The sequence below is a fragment of the Notolepis coatsorum genome, assembly GCF_963971535.1.
Source record: "Notolepis coatsorum genome assembly, chromosome: 8".
Lineage (NCBI taxonomy): Eukaryota > Metazoa > Chordata > Actinopteri > Aulopiformes > Paralepididae > Notolepis > Notolepis coatsorum.
The window spans coordinates 60,093,733-60,111,906 of record NC_140172.1 but is presented as its reverse complement, the minus strand read 5'-3'; the positions used below and the strand labels follow the sequence as shown (position 1 = coordinate 60,111,906).

General features: G+C 41.1%; 1 protein-coding gene across 1 annotated transcript; it reads right to left on the bottom strand.

Moving 5' to 3' along the window:
- Window positions 1-93: 93 nt before the first annotated feature.
- On the bottom strand, window positions 94-10,756 carry mogat3b (monoacylglycerol O-acyltransferase 3b; the record flags this gene model as incomplete). Its single annotated transcript, XM_084320656.1, has 7 exons — window positions 94-614; window positions 2,102-2,286; window positions 4,822-4,996; window positions 6,625-6,829; window positions 7,405-7,475; window positions 7,564-7,671; window positions 10,675-10,756. The coding sequence occupies 7 exons, from the start codon at window positions 10,754-10,756 to the stop codon at window positions 460-462; spliced, it is 981 nt and encodes a 326-aa protein (XP_084176782.1). The 3' UTR covers window positions 94-459.
- Between the last annotated feature and the right edge of the window lie 7,418 nt (window positions 10,757-18,174).

Below are 18,174 nucleotides of genomic sequence, written 5' to 3'. Positions count from 1 at the left end.
AGGGTAGTAATTACCTGTTACTTTTACGATATTTTAATCTCATGCATTTGGTGCTCATTTGCTTTTACTCCGGTTTGTGTCGACACTTCAAACACAAATAATCTGTACACATCGTAAACATCATAGCACAACACTGCTACGCTGTTTACACAGCTTTGCTAACCTGGCACTCAAATCATGGACTGCACAGATTAAGGCACATATAATTCCCTTTAATCATTTTCAAATACAGTTGAGGGTATTATCCACAAGGAGAAACGGGTGGGTTTGTTGTTACAGTGCCAGTTCATCCCTCACTGCATCAGATCCTGAGCCGTAAGCGGTCTCAATTCAAGTAGTTCCGTTAAAGACAGCGTGACACATTCAAATCATTTATAGTTTGTCAATGAACCAGAGTCCTACGATGAGTAAAAATAGAAAAATAAAAAAAGATTAAGATTTAGATTTAGAAACCATGTTCTAAATTATCCGAAGCTCATGCTTTTCAGACAGTCCACAGCTCGTCTTGTGTTCATGGAATAACTTGGCCAGAGCCTCCATGTAAAGACCATGGTAGTGGTCCACCTCTTCTTCAGAAGGAAACACACGCGTTGGCACTGGGATGGGACTTCCCACTAGGAGAGAATAATATGGTCGGTATACAGAATAATGTGTGTACAGTATACGGTGCACATACAGAATTATAAGGTGGGTATACAGAATGTGTGTACAGTATAAGGTGGGTATACTGAATTATAAAACTGGTATACAGAATGTGTGTACAGTATAAAGGCCTCTACATGCTACAGCAACTGCAACACAACATCGACAACGCAACAGTGTTGCAGACACTCTGCCTTTATGCTTCTGCAACATCGACGTGCATCCTATGCAACATTGTACCCCGGATGTAGCTAGGTTCCCTAGATGAAACTTCCCTTCTCAACCAACCCATTAATAACAAGCGGAAAACGAAGCATAATTTTAACTTCCGGTCAGGGGGTTTCAAAATTTAGGTTCGTGTTAAATAATGTACAAAATAAACGTATTTCCGGTGCTTTAGACGTCGCTCTTTTATTTTGAACCCCCCCCCCCCCCCCCCCCCCCCCCCCCACCCGGAAGTGAAAATGATGCTTCGCCTTCTGCTTGTGTGTCCAGTTCTGTGTTTGTTGGTTTTAACGTTAGCTGGGTATGATAGCATTGAATAGCATCAACGCTAGCTGGCTGGCTACAACGAATTCTCACAACCTGGCATCGTAAAATATCAACACCAGCCATGGGAATAACTTTAATCGTCAAGTTAAGAGGATTTTAAGGCGTATGCTATGGAAGTCCCCTCCGGCTCCACTTTGTTGAAATGTACATACTAGGGCTATATAGGATAACCACCGGTTAATTTGTGATTTTTTTTTATTGGTTTCTCATGACGAACCAATTACATAATCCAACATATGTGTAAGAAACTAACATTCCAGTTAACAGTATTTTTTTTAATGATTCGTTACGGCAAAATCAATACTTCAATTTGTATAAATTACATTAACTCGACGATAGTATTCCTGCCTGCAGGACCAATATTATTCTATGACAGCCCCGCCTCCATTCGCTAACCAACCAATCACTGCTACGCAACATCAATGCAACGGTTCAGATTAGATTTTGGGGAGAGGTACGCAACATGCAACACCCTCTGCAACATGTTGCGGTGGAAATCGCGCTGATGTTGTGTTGCTGTAGCATGTAGAGCCCTTTAAGGTGGGTATACAGAATGTGTGTACAGTATAATAAAGTGGGTATACAGTATGCACAAGTAAGGCCTATTCATGGGGTAAATACTAAGTTCTTATGATCATGAAATACCTGCAAAAGTGTTACATGTAAACATACATTATAATTATAAACATTAGCTAAAACTATACATTACTTGGGACTTGAGATAAAGCACAACCAAGGACAATTAAATAAGTTAACTCAACCAAAATAAGGAGGGATTTTAACCTCCATGCTGGCAAATATTAGTTGCTGTAATTGTGCTGGTAAATGTGTCATGGAATAGCTATGAAAGGACATGGGATTTTCATCTTCAAAATGTGTTGGGGAAACGGTGTGTTTAGATACTGACCGACGGTGGTGAGTGGAGTTCTGTAGGGGAGCCACAACCAGCGCTCGCCAAGAAACAGACAGGGAGCAAAGCCTGCAATCTTCTTAAAAAGGTCCTGTAGCTTCTGGCCTACGCTGCCTTCTGAGAAGATCACTTGGCGGAAGAGTTCATTCTCCCCAAAGGAGTAGACTGGCACCAGCTCGGCCCTGTGGAGGGTCAAATGGTACATCTCAATAATGTTCATTTTGGGATTGTGTCTTGACTAAAATTGTTTGTCTTAGGCACATTTTAGTCCTTCCATCCAGTCTATAATTCCAATATTGATGGACTGAGTCCGAAACACTGATGTGCTGTGTAATGCTCAACGACTACAGTAGCTTTACACTGAATATCCATTTGTCTCTTAACCCTCCTATTTGCTTTGGGTCAATAATATGATCGTCATTGTTTGAGCCTTTATTGCCACCTATTAAAAAATATTCTACCAACTAACTACAGGTAACTGACTAACTTTACCCACCGCCTAAAATACACATGTGTGCACATACTGAGTTATTGGCACATTACTAGCAATAGTCTGTTACTATATGATAGGACATTTATGAAAACAGACAGCCACTACTGGCCTCTAGGTGTCAACAAGTGGTCCCAAAATGGTCTGATAAAATAGCACTATCAGATGATGTTCAGTTCATACAAATGAACAAGTTCTTTTTTTTTTTAAAGAATTTATTTGCATTCTAAAAAAGAAGATTCTTTAGTCACTTGCCTTCAGATGCCGCTACGGGACAAATGTTTGCAGGTCTGATTTTGCAAAAACATTATTTTAAATGAAATGAGAGAATGGAGAGGTGTTCTACGTTGACCTCTGGGTGAATACATTCTACACAACCTATGGATGTACAGGTATATTCTACCTCATACCTGTCACTTTGGATTCCAAACCTGAAAATTATTCAGTGTCCTTGTAGCCGATCATTTTGAAAACACATTTTTATCTCCAATGGAAGAGAGAATCTGTCTTACATAATCTCCACCTTTGGTAGACGCTGTTGGCTACACAAATAAACTGCTACAAGAGTAATATGACTTTGTTCCGCATGTATATAATTCGATTAGATTATAATCTTGTCATACAGCACAAGTACAATACAACAAAAAAGTTTGGCATCCAACCAGAGCAATAGCAATGTACAAGTGAGTAAGTCATACTGTCCATTTTAGAATTCTATTATATTCTATTGTGCTTATATTTTAATAGTTTATTTTCCATTTTATTTTATTCTACTGTAATTCTTTGTCCGTTAATGTTGCACCAAAAATGACCAAATCAAATTCCTTGTATGTCTAAACTACTTGGCAATAAAGACCTTTCCCATTCTGATTATGGTGTATACTCATTATTATGCATGCTAAGAAATTATGCTTCGGTGGTGGCGGGCGCCTTCTTGTACGCTGGGGCAGCGGACTGAGAGCAGGGGACACAAACAGGCTGGATAAGCTGGTCAGGAAGGCCGAGTGACGGTTACCATCTTCCTGGACTCTTACTTTGAAACATGCACTGCAATATTACACGTACTGCAGACCTCAGTATATTTTTTACTGTATTTATTTACTGTATTTTATTCCATTTTCATTCTATTTTATTCTTATCTTAGGCAATTTGATTTGTTTTGTTATTCTTATTCGTGACCTGTTCTGTCTAAATGTTTAATGTTGAGCGATTTGCATTCCCTCAGGATAATAAAAGTATATCTATTCTATTCCAGGGCTCTTCTACTTATTACTGTACATTTTCTGTAATGCTGTGTACATTTGCTCTATTGTTGTGTACATTTGCTGTATTGCTGTGTAGATTTGCTGTATTGTGTACATTTCCTGTATTGCTGTGTACATTTGCTGTATTGCCGTGTACATTATATTGTGTACATTTGCTCTATTGTGTAAATTTCCCGTATTCCTGTGTACATTTCCTGTATTGCTGTGTACATTTGCATCTACATGTCAGGACTTGTTAAGCTGAAAGTAATAGGGTTCTGCCACAGTGACCTAGAATTCTGAAAAGTAGTTCTAAAAGACTCCTGAAATATTTAAAATTATATTGGTCTTTACATCTGTTAGTGTCGTGTTTTGTGACCTAAATTTGTCTATCTCTGGTTTACAGTACATTGAGATCTTGGCCTGTACATGAGCTCCCTGCACACTGCAATGTATAATTTGCAAACGAATAGTGAAATATACCATGGTTTATTATGATGTTTCCATCTCCAGAAAGCAAGATTGTTGGAGCAGCTGCTGGAGTTTTTTTTCTCACAAAATTTTACTAATTAGGAGCTGCACTATGTTGTGGTATGTGGTGGTTTCTAAAGGTAATTTCTGGTAATTTTGTTTTGAGGTAAGAAACTGGTTTCAGAGCATTTGTGACTAATATTTCTAAGTCATGTTTTCTTCCCAAAATAAATTTGCTTACAGTCTTTTACTATTATGTACCTAGCCACTATGTTTCTATCCTAGTGATTTATACCACTACTATTATGCTCAATACCACTTACCCTTAGCTGCCAGAGATGTACCTGACTTGTTCACAATTTGTAAGTCGCTTTGGATAGAAGCGTTCAGCTAAATGTAAATGTACATAGTGGATCTTTAAAAGATGATAATGATGCAATATTACTTTAATAACATATAGTGTTGCAAGATGCTATGTTCTGTCCGTCTGTCTGTAGTGACAGCATGCTCACCCGAACTCCAGCGCCACCCTGACGAAGCCCTTCCTCTGCTTCAGCACCACAGTGTTGACTCCAGGGGAGGAGGACAGAGACTCAGCAGCACCCCCTATCACTATCACCACCGCGTTGCCTTTGCCACTCTTTGACAGGAGATGTGAAAGACTGGGTTTGCTTACTGGATAACAGCCTGAAAAGAGATAGAAGGGAGAGGGTAAGAATCAGCAGAGTAGAATGGAGATTGTGTTGTGATCATGGGTGGTGATGAATGTGCATTAATTTACCTTACTAATAAATTCCAACAGTTCAATTCCACATAAAGGATTAATTAATTCTTACATCTATCTCTCTTAACCAATACACTGTATTTGTATAGCACCTTTCATACAATAATTGTATTTTATATGCAATCTCCATATATCCAACACATAATTCATATACAGTATGTGGCATATGTATGTGTGCAATATGTATAGTAACATATTATAAATTGGCTCAATTAATGTGACATGTATGTCAGACAGTCATATAAATATTAAGGCTGCCAATCGATTAAAATATTGAATCTGATTAATTGCATGATTGTCCATAGTTAATCGTGATTAATCGTGTACTTTTTATCTGTTCTAAATCTACCTTAAACTGATCTTTTTCAAGTTTTAATACTCTTATCAACATCAGTCAACAAATGCTTGCTTTATGCAGCCATTTAACACAAAAGGATGACCCTCATGCATTGCAAATGTGCATCAAATTCAAAACAGTGATTCACAAAATAACTTAAAAGAAAATAATAATTTAAAACAATGAATAAAGTGTGCATGAAATAATAGTGGAAAGAAAACGTTAGGAACTTGTTACATTCACCCACACAAGGGCTGACGACTCACCCCCCAGCCCCCCCCCCTCTCTCTCTCACACACTCCAGTCTCTCCCAGCTCTCTTTCTCTCTTGCCCCTTCCTCATCTCTCGCTCTCTCTCTCTCACACTTCCAGTCAGAAACAAACATAGTATCAATGTGAGTATCAATTATACACCTGAGTGAAGTCTAGTTAACGTGTTAACTTTTACAGCCTTTTAATACGTATTTATGGACGTCTGCAATAACTATAGACAAAGTGATCACAATAATGTTTCCACTCTAATTCTGTTGCTATGGGAACAGTTTAGACCCAAATGATGTATTTCCTATCAACAATTGCATTAGCAAACATTGCAACAGGAGATTAACTTGGGTCTTTTTAGAATGTTATTGTTCTCACTTTGAAACCATCTATATGGACATTTTACAAATATATATTACAATATATACAGTATATTTATATGGCATATATATCACATAGAGGTGCATCTCAATAAATTAGAATATTGAGAAAATATATTGGCTGCCTCCACGCCACGCCGCATTGATTCATGCAAAAGGATCCCCGGCCAAGTATTGAGTGCATACAGTATACTTTTCAGTAGGCTGACATTTTTGTAATATACGTTATTTATTTTTATTTTTTTGTCTATGTAATATTCACATTTTCTCATATACTGAATTTTCATTAGCTGTACGCCATAATCATAAACATTTTAAGAAATAAAGGCTTGAAATATTTCACTCTGTGTGTAATGAATCTATATACATTAATATATGATTTTCACTTTTTTAATTGAATTTCTGAAATATATGTACTTTTCCTCGATATTCTAATTTGTTGAGATGCACCTGTATACATATTATGTCAACTCCTATCATATCAGTTTATATAAGGCCATATACTGTATTAGCTGTCTATATGAGTTTCTATTTAGGACCGTGTCGTTTAATACCTGCCCTCATGATGTACTCCCTGAAGATAGGTACCCTGAAGAGGCCGCCCAGCACGGCCAGGCAAGAGCGCATCCCAGGGTAGGTCTGTGCAAAGCCACAGCTCTCTGTGCTGAAACAGGCGAAGGCTCCCATGCTCATGATCCCGTGGGGGTGACAGCCTAAGAGGTAATTCTTGTTTGGCTTTAACTCGCCTGTCTTCACCAGCTGAACAGGGAAATGGAGACAATGACACAGTAAGGCAAATGACGCAGTCTTTTATTTTTTTTGGAGTCGGTCCATCAACATTGAATGAGTGACTTTGTGGGCTCATAGAATTTTTGTTTGAGATATTACATCCAAATGAGTTATATTTAAATGTAGGTCTTACTGCTCTGAATCAGAAAATGTCAAGTCAAGTCAAGAGTTTTATTTGTCACGGCATACAAGTATACAGTGAAATGCGGGGGGTCTGTACCCATATCCCAGTAAAATCACTACTGGGACACGAGACAGGGTAGAGTCTTGTCTCTAGTATTCTGACTCTATAGACTTCTTCATATTCACAAATCAAAACTGAGCTGCATAATATAAATAGTATATGTGTTCTATTTTAGAGTGGATTATTCCCCTTTAACTGTTCTTTTTTTACTGGTACAAATAATTTATGTGGGACATTTTATAGCTTCCCAGACATAACATACTTGTGTGGCTTTTGATTTGTCCAGTTCAACCTGCTGCGCAACACATAGTACTTCAATAGGCATACTTTTGTAGTTTTTTCACTAGTATTATCACCTTACCTTGATGGGAAAAAAGTCTCTGAAGTGCGACCATACCGTCCAGCTCCTCACAGTCAAAGATCTCCTGCCCCCTGATAGTGACAGGACTGAGGTTTAAATGGGCAGAATTCTTATCTCACAATTAGTTTAATTTCATATAAAAAGGGGGAAATGATTGACCTCTTTCAGGGGTGTGCCAGTCCGTCACCTGCCATAGGAAGTAGAGAGCGCTGATGGGCCACAGTGAGGTAAACATAAGATACACCAGCAGAAGGACACAAGACACTCCTGTGAGATGGGGATTACAATGTGATGATAGTCAGTCCACATTTAAGACGTGTGATAAATGAGTGTACTGTAGACGCAAAGTCAACGTTAACTTAAAGCCGCTGGACAACCTACGTGGTGATTGATTGAATGGACATTTTATTAACAGATTGCAGAATGGGTACAATACAGTACGGTTCAATACACACAATTGTTAAGGGGATGCAGACCAGAGAAAGACTTTTGTCTTGTTTACATCAGGGTCCCCCATTTTCAATTCATAATGAATTGTAAGTAAGGGTGCAATTAGCACCGTGCAATCCATTATTTGTGGATCTAGCCCCTAGTCCCTTAGTAACTGTGGGGGGGGGGGGGGGGGGGGGGGATTGTAAGATAGCCCATAGACTTACAGAGTACTTGCAATAAATTGTTCACTAGCTGCATGTCTTGTGGGTAAAGTTATATAACATACTGGCTGGATGTCTTCCTTCACATTATTGGACTGCTCCTTGCATAGGGGCACTCACTGGAAGAATTGTACTCAATGCACCCATCACTGACCAGGGCCTCGCCCGGGTCACCCCTCCTGCTAGTATATTAGCAGGTGTGGTTGCCGGCGATCTCCCTTCTGCTTCTTTCATGCCGACAAGATGGCTTGTACGCATCATTCGCGCTGACAAGAGACACGAGATAAGACACTCCGCTCCATGGACACCGCTCCAGAACATCCCCGATTGACCTTTTCAGGATAAACCCCGGGAGAGAGCTGCCGCTTTGGAAAGAGCCTGCCACGCTGTTCCCAGACGCCGTGGCGTGGTGCATCGCCTGCCTGCCACGCTGCTCCTGCTTTTCAACAGCCCCATCCCATGGTCTCAGGAAGCCCCTGCAGCATGTGCCACCCCCCCCCCCCCCCCATCATCAGCTGGAGCAGCTGGAAAACTAACGACTGCAGAAGTCAAGAACTATTAGAAATGTCTGACTCTTAACCACTAAGTGTGTCTGAATTTTTTTTTTTTTTTTTATCCCCACCCTTCAGTTTCCCTCCCCGTAATACGGCCAATGTGTATTACTGCGGACGACCAGCTAAACTGAAAACAATGTGGAGAGCTGGATTCGAACACGCGAACCCAGCGTCTCCACATTGGTGGTGAGTGCCTTGCCCACTACACCACCTAGCCGCCCTTTTAAGTGTGTCTGAATCTTAACCACCAAAACCTGCATGGACTATAATGTATGACGTATATTGTGCCAGTTAGGGTACAGACCCTCATCTGCACCTTGTGTATACTGTTTATTGTTCTCATATTTTCATAATCAGAGTTAATTATATAATTTACACAGTTTATTCTTCTCATATTTCTATATTCATATTTAATTGTATTGCCTATATTTATGTCTTTCATCTATTAGCCTGCCCATACCCATACCTCCACTCCCCCATGCTACTATGATGCCCAAATTTCTCCAAGGGGATCAATAAAGGAATATCTTATATTATCTTATCTTATCGAACAGCGTCAAATGGCCTGGTTTCTGAAAGGCTGAACCTTGAGAATAGAGGTATCAATCCTGCTGTCATTAGAACCATCCAAAGTGCACACGTTTCTTCCACTACCTCTGTTTACACAGACAAGTGGATTTCATTAGAATCTTGGTGTGAGGCCATGTCCCTGGACCTGATTTCCTGTGCTCTGGAATCTGTTCTCTCTTTTTGTGAGTCTCTGTTTTCGACAATTATTTGTCTTTCTCAACTGTGAAGGTCGTTGCGTTGGCTATTTCTGCCTGTCACCAGAGTTTTGATGATAAGCTGCTTTTCAGCCATCCTCTGGTCAAGTGCTTTTTGAAAGGAGCTAGATACCTTAAACCAGTGAAATGCAATCTGATTCCTCAACGGGACCTCTCATTAGTACTGCATAGTCTGCATAGCCCTTTTGAGCCCTTGGAATAGGCCTCTTTGAGTCAGTTGTCCTTCAAGACAGCATTCCTTTTGGCTATCACGTCTGCAAAGATGCGGTTTGTCAGTTCTTCTGGAATGCTTGACTGTCAATGGAGATGGCAGCAGTGCTTTTGAATATTAGGAGCTCTTTGCGTTCCAGGGACATTGTCCTGAAGGCCTTCTACCCTCCTCCCCATTATAACGATGAGGATCAGATCCATGTTGCTAGTGTGCTATGGCGGAGTTGCCAAAGGCCAGGCCGTGCGGGTCCCCTTTTTCATAACCGGTCCTATTGGCCACCTTGCTCTGTATCCCCTACCAGCCTACCCCTTACACTCTAGCCTCACTCTACTGTCCAATAGGCGGAGCAAGACACGCAACCAGTATGTTATATAACCAACATTATGAATTACAACAATAGTTATATTTATTCTGACATAGCATCTTGCTTTCACCTCCTGTTGTCCTTAGTTTTCTTTTTTTGTGAAAGAAGCTACTGAAGGGAGATTTCCAGCAACCACACCTGCTTATATACTAGCGGGGGGGGGGGGGGGGGGGGCCTGGTCAGTGATAGGGGCATGGCCCTGGTCCAATAGGTGAAGCAAGACGCTATGCCAGTATTAATATCGTTATTGTTTGTCTGTCTGTCTGTCTTGTGGAATATATGTATGAACTACGCCCCCTTCCTCCCCTCCCCTTCCCCCACTCCCCCCATTGTTCACCTGTTACTTAACTGCTCCCCCAACTGGGGAACGAGATCTTTTTACCTGACTGACGGAGCTGGTCTGTTTAGGTAAGATCTCCAGCCATACTCTCTATTGTTGTATTGATTTGATTTGATCTGGTTAATAAACCTTATTATCTGGACCCTCTGAGTGAGCAAGTCATTTGACTCTATTCCTATTTGAATACTATTATTATCCTACAGTCTCAAGCAACTATGTATTTGGCAGAGGTGGAGAGATTACTTAAATATATTATTCAAATAGAAGTACTTATTAAGTAGGAGTGAGTGTACTTTAGTAAGTTTAAAAAATCTACTCTGTTACAGTAACTAGAGTGAATCTAATTAGTTACTTTCCTCTCACCTAAGAGGAGGAAGGTCAGCACCAACTGCATACAGCTGATGCTTTCTACGAACTCCTTCCACTGTGTCTTTTCCTGCTTCATTTCAGCAACCTGTGGGGTCATGAAATCAGTTGTGAGTCATTGTGAGCTCATGAAATGAGTTTAACATCATGTGTGGACAAATAACACGTAGAGAGTTACAACACAATGATGAAAGTCTATGGCAGAGGTCCTATTGTGTCACTAATCTGCTCAGACTTTGGTTTATGGTGTGATTTCAATAATTCCGTAGTTTTAGAGGCATGCATGGCATTCAGCTGCCCAATTAGCCCACTAACCTGTGAATAAGCCTACAAAATCCTTTACCAGTATTTTTTTTTTACACACTCAGCCACCCAATTAGCCCACTAACTTGTAAATAAGCCTACAAAATCCCATACCCACTCATTTGCAAAACCTGTCCTTTACTTGTTAAGCTCACCGGTGCATATAACCTCAAATAGAAGGACATTCAAAAACATACTGGATGAAAAACATATAGCATTGGCTTTTGCAAGCGAGCAGTGGCAGAACAGATCTACAAAAGCGTTAGAATAATATTGGTCTCTTTACCTTCTTGTGGTTCTTCCAGAGGCCCTCTGTAGACACCAGTTCACTGATGCTGCTTAAGCACAACTGCACACTCTGCGCACTTTGATCAGTGCAAGTGGTGCTGCTGATAACAAATCCACTCCCACAACACTTTGACACACAGGTCGACGATATCAGAGACACTGTAAACATGTCAAAGTGTAATAATTTCACGATTACATGTAGTGAAAGCTACGCCGGATCATATTTGTGTCGGGCCTAGTCTAACCCAATGTTTGGTACATTTTGTTTTATATTTTATGTGTTATTCTTATTTATTTCATCTAGGCAATTTTTTTATTATCTTATTATCACTGATCTTATCTTTTTTATGCGTATGCAGTTAATTGTGTTCCAACTATTTGTGTCTTGATTTGAATAGTCCATTTCGGATATCTCCAGTCCACATTAAACCTACCTAGGTTCATTTAAATAGTCCATTTCAGATATCTCCAGTCCACATTAAACCTACCTAGGTTAATTTGAATAGTCCATTTCAGATATCTCCAGTCCACATTAAACCTATAGGTTAATTCATTTTTAAAGTAGACCACCTGTATACAAGTATACCTACTGTATTATTCAATACAAAGTGTTCTCAAATACCAATGTTTCAAACGACAGCAAATTTGTAAACATAGAAGCCATATGGATCCTGTTGCAAATGCAAAAATGCAGACTAATGTTTGTGTCTTAAATGTGCTAAGTAGTATAATGCAGTGTTTTGGGTCATGTGTTATTCAGATGAAGTCAGGGCCGTTTCTAGCTTTTTGGGGGCCCTATGCGAAATGTTGTTTGGGGGCCCCTATTTTGTGAAACTATGGTGGGGGGATTCCAAACCCTTTAAGGTGGGCATGCATTTAACATTTAAATGCATCAATCAGGTGCACTTTAAGAGGAAAAGAGGCTAGATCCGTGAAAATAAACTTCACAAATTCAAATCAAACATACATGAGACAGATTTTTCTTAAATTTCTGACTTACAATATTGAAATTTAAATGGAACTATTTAAGATAAAGTTAACGTTAAATAAAGTTTTAAAATGCAACTACATTTTTGTCAGTAAACTACTTATGTATTTTATTTTATTTTTTTATAAAGAAACGCCCACTTGCGGTCATAAGCTAGCCTATCGGTTACATTTTTTAAGCTTTGTTACATCCCTACAGAATATATATATATATTTTTTTTTGTATCCACTTTTTCTCCCCATTTTCTATTTTTTTCCCATCCCAATTTCGTATATATCCAATTCTTCCCTCCCCTGTCTTGAACGTTGCTAGACTATGCCTCCCACAGATCGGCTGTAGTGAGGACAGAAGCCTTGCATCACGTGTCCCCTCCGGTACATGAGGAGGCAGCCTGTCGCATCTTTTCACCGCAGCAGCTCGAACTCTGTGGCGAGGAGTAACGCGTGGGAGGCTCACGCTGCCCCCGTCACTTCCTGCTTCCGTCGCACCGGCGTCACCAAACCGACCTGTAGGAGTCGCTGTCCACAACGTCAAATCCCCACCCACCGGCTTTCCCACCCTCTAACACTTGCCAATTGTGTTAGTATGAATGACCGGCCAGCCGGTAGCAACGCCGAGAGCTGGGCTCAAACCCACCTTGCCCACTGCGCCAATCAGCCGCCCATATATATAGTATACAGTGTATTGAGTGAATACAAAAATAATAATAATTTGTTTTTAATTAAAAAAATATATTATTTTTTATGGCATTTTAGGGGGCCCCCTGAGGGCTTCGGGCGCCCTATGCAACCGCATAGTCTGCATATGGCAAGAAACGGGCCAGGATGGAATCATCTAAGAATCAGTTCAAACTTTTGAAAATTATTATTGGTGGAATGTAGATGTTGCCTCTTTGTTTCACCTGAGTGTGCCGGTTGCACAAAGCACCTTAAGTAATACTTAAAACGTAAGGGAACATTTTAAGGAAACTTTAAGGAGAAGACTTAAAGGTGTTTGTGCAACCAATTTTATTTTTATACCTTAACTTGGATTTGAAAGAAAATCTTAACTTAAAGTGTTTTGTGAAACTGGCCCCTGTTCCCCTTGGCCACATGGTGGTATTTGACGTGTGGATGATGCATGACACATGTCTTCCACAACATGTGTAGTGTAGGGGAATCTGACTGTTCTTGTGTGTATACCGCCACTTAGAGGCTTTGATTTATTCTGTAATAAGATTAGTGATCCCCATCACTCTTTCTGAGCAATACAGAATATTCAGTTGCCTCTAATGGTGCAGTGGGAAGGCATTGGCAAGGCATGTACTGTGTTGATATAAATGCTCACTGACTCCAGCTTTAATCTCTCTGTGGTAGCTACAGTATATCAGTGCACAAAAAATAAAGACTTTCAGTGAAGCCCCAATGATTTATTTGTCCATATCAATATGGGATCTGTAAATGGAACTTGACTATTTAAAGGGTGAATTCAGAATTTTGAAGCTCTATTCCTACTTGATCGCTAGTTAGCCATGCAGAGTCAAAGGGGCCACACTCATTATAAGCCCATTATTTCAGGACTTTTAAAGATTGGAGCATGGCCCCGCTGACTTTGCATTAGCTGAGGGTATCCAATATTAAAGGTCCCATCATTTACTGCTTTTCAACAATTCAATATAGGTCTCTGAGGTCCCCATTTTCTTCCCTGAAAATACCACTCAGATTATGCATGCTAGCAGTCTGTGTCTGTAGCTTTAAATGCAAATGAGGCTGCTGCTTCCCATGCTCCAGCACTCCCACACGGCACGAAATTCTGATAAAACTGTTATGGTTTGTAATGCGACCCCAATTGCACGACACAGACAGGTAATCAGATTTAGCCAAAACAAGGGCATGATTTATTATATACAAAAAAGCGGCACTCAGCCTTTAAAGGGGGAAAAAACACCAAAGTCCATGAACACAAAAAACGCGGCACCAGGCAAAGAGGTACACGGGAAATCTTCCAGAAACACGGGCAAAAATACACAGGACTCTTCATTGAACACGGGCATCCTCCCGACCAGAATGCTGCCGACGGGCAGCGCAGCAACCAGGGGGTCCAAGGGGAATGGGGTGAGAACACGGGCATCCTCCCGTGGAGTAATAGAGAGCGATGGCGTGCCTCACCCCAGGAACGGGTCCATGTAGAGGGAGTTGGGAAGTAGCCGGCAGGACATCTGGAGTGGGAACACTGGGATCCTCCCGTGGAGTAATAGAGAGCGAAGACGGTGTCCCACTCCAGGAACCGGCGACAGGTGGTGATGTACAGGGGTGGCACGACGTCTCACGCCGGACACGCGGCAGTAGATGGTAGTAACAAGAACGACCCGACAAGGAGTGGAGGGGAGTCTGCAATACTAGTACTCTCCCGAGCTGATCGCAAACTCCTCTCAGGTGCGTGAAGCAGAAAAACGGCACGCCCCCTCGTTGGGCTGCATGCAGAATTCCTCCAGCCCTCACAAAAACTGTCAAACTAGATTCAAGATTGTCATGTACAGAGGTCTATTGACCATACAAGATAGTAATCTGGGCAGGTGTTACATGAGCAAAAAACAACCCCCTCAGTAGAAAAATGCTTCTCAAACAGTCCCGGGTAGGCAGATAGTAAACAGAGACGTTTTCAAATGGTAAATCAGGGTTTTATTATATAGTGGGGGTTTCAACCACTAGGGGATGTCATCGGTGGGGATTTCAACCCACACACACAAAGGGGAAAAAGGGAATGGAGGACAAACAAGACATAAATAAAGTGGCAATGGCATACCGCCTACCAACACATATATATATACAGTTCCACTTGAAGGGAACAATAGCAAAAGGGCAGTAAAGTATCACTCCACACTCAGTGGAAAATAGGCACAAAGGCCAACAAGAGGATACTCACTCAGGTAGAGAAGTGGCACCTAGGCCAACAATATATATATATATGCACACAACAGTGGTCTAACAATGGCAACCTCACTCCTCTCTAGTCACCAGCAATTGACTGAGACGCCGAGACGTGTGTGTGCTGTCAGGTATTTGGCTACCCATCCCTCTTGAGCTAATTGCCAATCAGCTGTCATTCATTAGCAATCAGCACTCTTCAGTAGGGATGGGCAGCACCTGACAGGGAGAGAAGAGACAGCATTAGCTCTCATGTTTACACACACACACATCATCTACAAAACATAACACATTAAATATACTAACCTGATGTTCAGAAGGTGTCATAAATACAGTAATAATGGTAATGACCAACCCACGTACCCAAGGTACGTCACAAAGATTCAAGAGTTTTATTCATCACATACATACCAGAGCATACAGTGAAATGCGGTTGGCCATGCCCGCTTCGATTGTGCAATAAAAACAATAGTAATAATAATAAAAAAGATAACTAGAATGGTAAATAGACATGTTAACAAATCGCTTAAAGGCACTGGATCCTATGTACATACATACCTATACAATGTGCAGTTTTTCTTCTATGTCCCTATGCTATACTTGCTGTTACTATACTATACAACAATCACAACAAGTTATTTTCTTAAAGTGTCCTTTTCCTTCCTTTAAAGTGTCCTTTTCTTGTGTGTTTAAAGTAACCTGTGGTGCGTTTGTGTGTGTGCGAGTGCAGAATGTTGTGTTTTGTGTGTGTATGTGTGTATTCATGTGTGCTTGTGTGTGGAGAGATCAGTGTTCATTGTTCTGATGGCCTGAGGGAAGAAGCTGAGCCTTAATTGGCCTCTCTGTTCTTGTTGCGTGTATACGGAGGCGCTTGCCTGACCGCAGCAGCTTGAACAGGCTGTTATTGGGGTGTTGTAGATCGAATATGAATCCAGTCCAGTAATTGCACATCTTATTTCTGTTGTTGTCAGAAACATATTTCAGTAAACCGTTTAATAATAATAATACATCTATTTTATATAGCGCTTTTCCAGGTGCCAAAGACGCTTTACATGGGTAGAAGAGACAAAACTATGGCAAAACAAAAAACAGAACAAAAATAATACACAACAAAATAAAATAAAACTGACAGAATTAGAGGTCAAAAGCAAGATTGAAAAGGTGGGTTTTGAGGGCTGATTTAAAAGATGTCAGGGTGTTTGCATCACGGATATGGCTGGGGAGGGCATTCCAGAGGGAGGGGGCAGCAGCAGCAAAGGCCCTGTCGCCCCAGGTCCGGAGCTTGGTCGTGGGAGGTGTTAGGAGGTTGGCATCAGCAGACCTAAGGCGACGGGTGGGTGTGTGACGGTGGAGGAGGTCGGACAGGTAAGGAGGGGCAAGGTTGTTGAGGGTTTTAAATGTGATGAGAAGTATTTAAAATTGTATCCTATATTTGATTGGAAGCCAATGGAGGTCGTGGAGGACAGGGGTGATGTGATCAGAGCGGCGGGTGGAGGTGAGCATCCGGGCAGCAGAGTTTTGGACATATTGGAGTTTATTGAGGATAGTGTTTGGTGAGCCGTAGAGGATGCTGTTACAGTAATCCAGTCTTGATGAAATGAATGCATGAACCAGTGTTTCAGCAGCCGAGAGTGATAGGGAGGGGCGGAGACAAGCCATGTTCCGGAGGTGGTGGTTATGTGGAAGGTGGTTAGGTGGAAAGGAGAAAGTTTACACACGCATGTGAGTCAAGGAGGGTGCTGGGACCACCCATAGCAATGAACATTATTGTGATCAATGAGTCGTTATATTCTATGTCAATTGTGGCTGCCATTCTGAATGGCTTGTTTCAATAGGGAGGTACATAAGTACACATTTCAGAATTTCAGCATGGATTGGGCTGAAAAAGGACTAGCGTTCAACATCATCAATTCTGAATTGACCTTTGAACCCTTTGAAAATACTATAGATCTGTTTTGCTCCAGTGTTTACCAACATTATCAACAAACCTTTTACAGACTCAAAATAGAGTGAATCCAATTAAAAACACATAATTTGATACAAGGACTCTTAAGGTACCTGTTGTCTAGTGTTAGTCCTTATATCAAGAGGTCAGTCAATAAAGTAGCGCTAGAAGTATTTATAAACTCATTCTGCGCCGTTCACGCATATATATGTGTTTGTCCACCAATCGAATAACTCCAACCACGTATATTGAATCGTTATTTCTTTTATTCACTATTTCCATTCATAAACATGCAGGCAGCTGTGTGTTATCACTGGGGATGGGTCTGAGCTCGCAAAAGTCCAATACCGCCGCCTGCCGCCTTGCGGCCGCTATTGCACTCCATTTGAAACAATGTGGCTTGGTGTCTGGGCCGAGCTGCGGCGTGCGGCCGGGGTCTAACTACTCGGGCAGGGCAAGCGGTTATAACGGATGCATCGACGAGGGTCACCCCCCCATTCATGTTCAATGCTGGATTACGTTGGAAACACGATCGCATTCAGTACTTGGAATGGCGATCAGATAATTGGAATATTCTTTTTGTAGTACATCATAGACAAGGTAAGGGCTATATGTTATCAATCTTGCGGTGATCCGATAATTCCTTCCCCCGCAATCGGAGCGTGTGTCTGTAATGTACTGTGTAACGTATTCCGTTGGTGACGATAGAAGAATAGAACCCCCCCCCCCGCCCCCCACCCTTTCATGCATGCATGATGAAACATAATACAGATAATCTAGCATTGATTTCAGATTGATTATTGATCCAGGCGAGGAATGGCACGATTTATAGTGAAATGCTGTAAAACGCTGTTTGGCGGTGTTTCCTGGGATTACACAGAATTACTCTAAAACTATACTCATATTCACCACGGTATAAAACGGGAATGTATTGATGAAAAAATTATCTGTTTTTTGCATCTTGACCGGAAGAAACTCAATGACAATCGACTATATCTGTTGAGGTTATGTGTTATATACGATTGCATGTAACTGCTTAACTGTTTCCACAAGAGGGCGCTATAGGT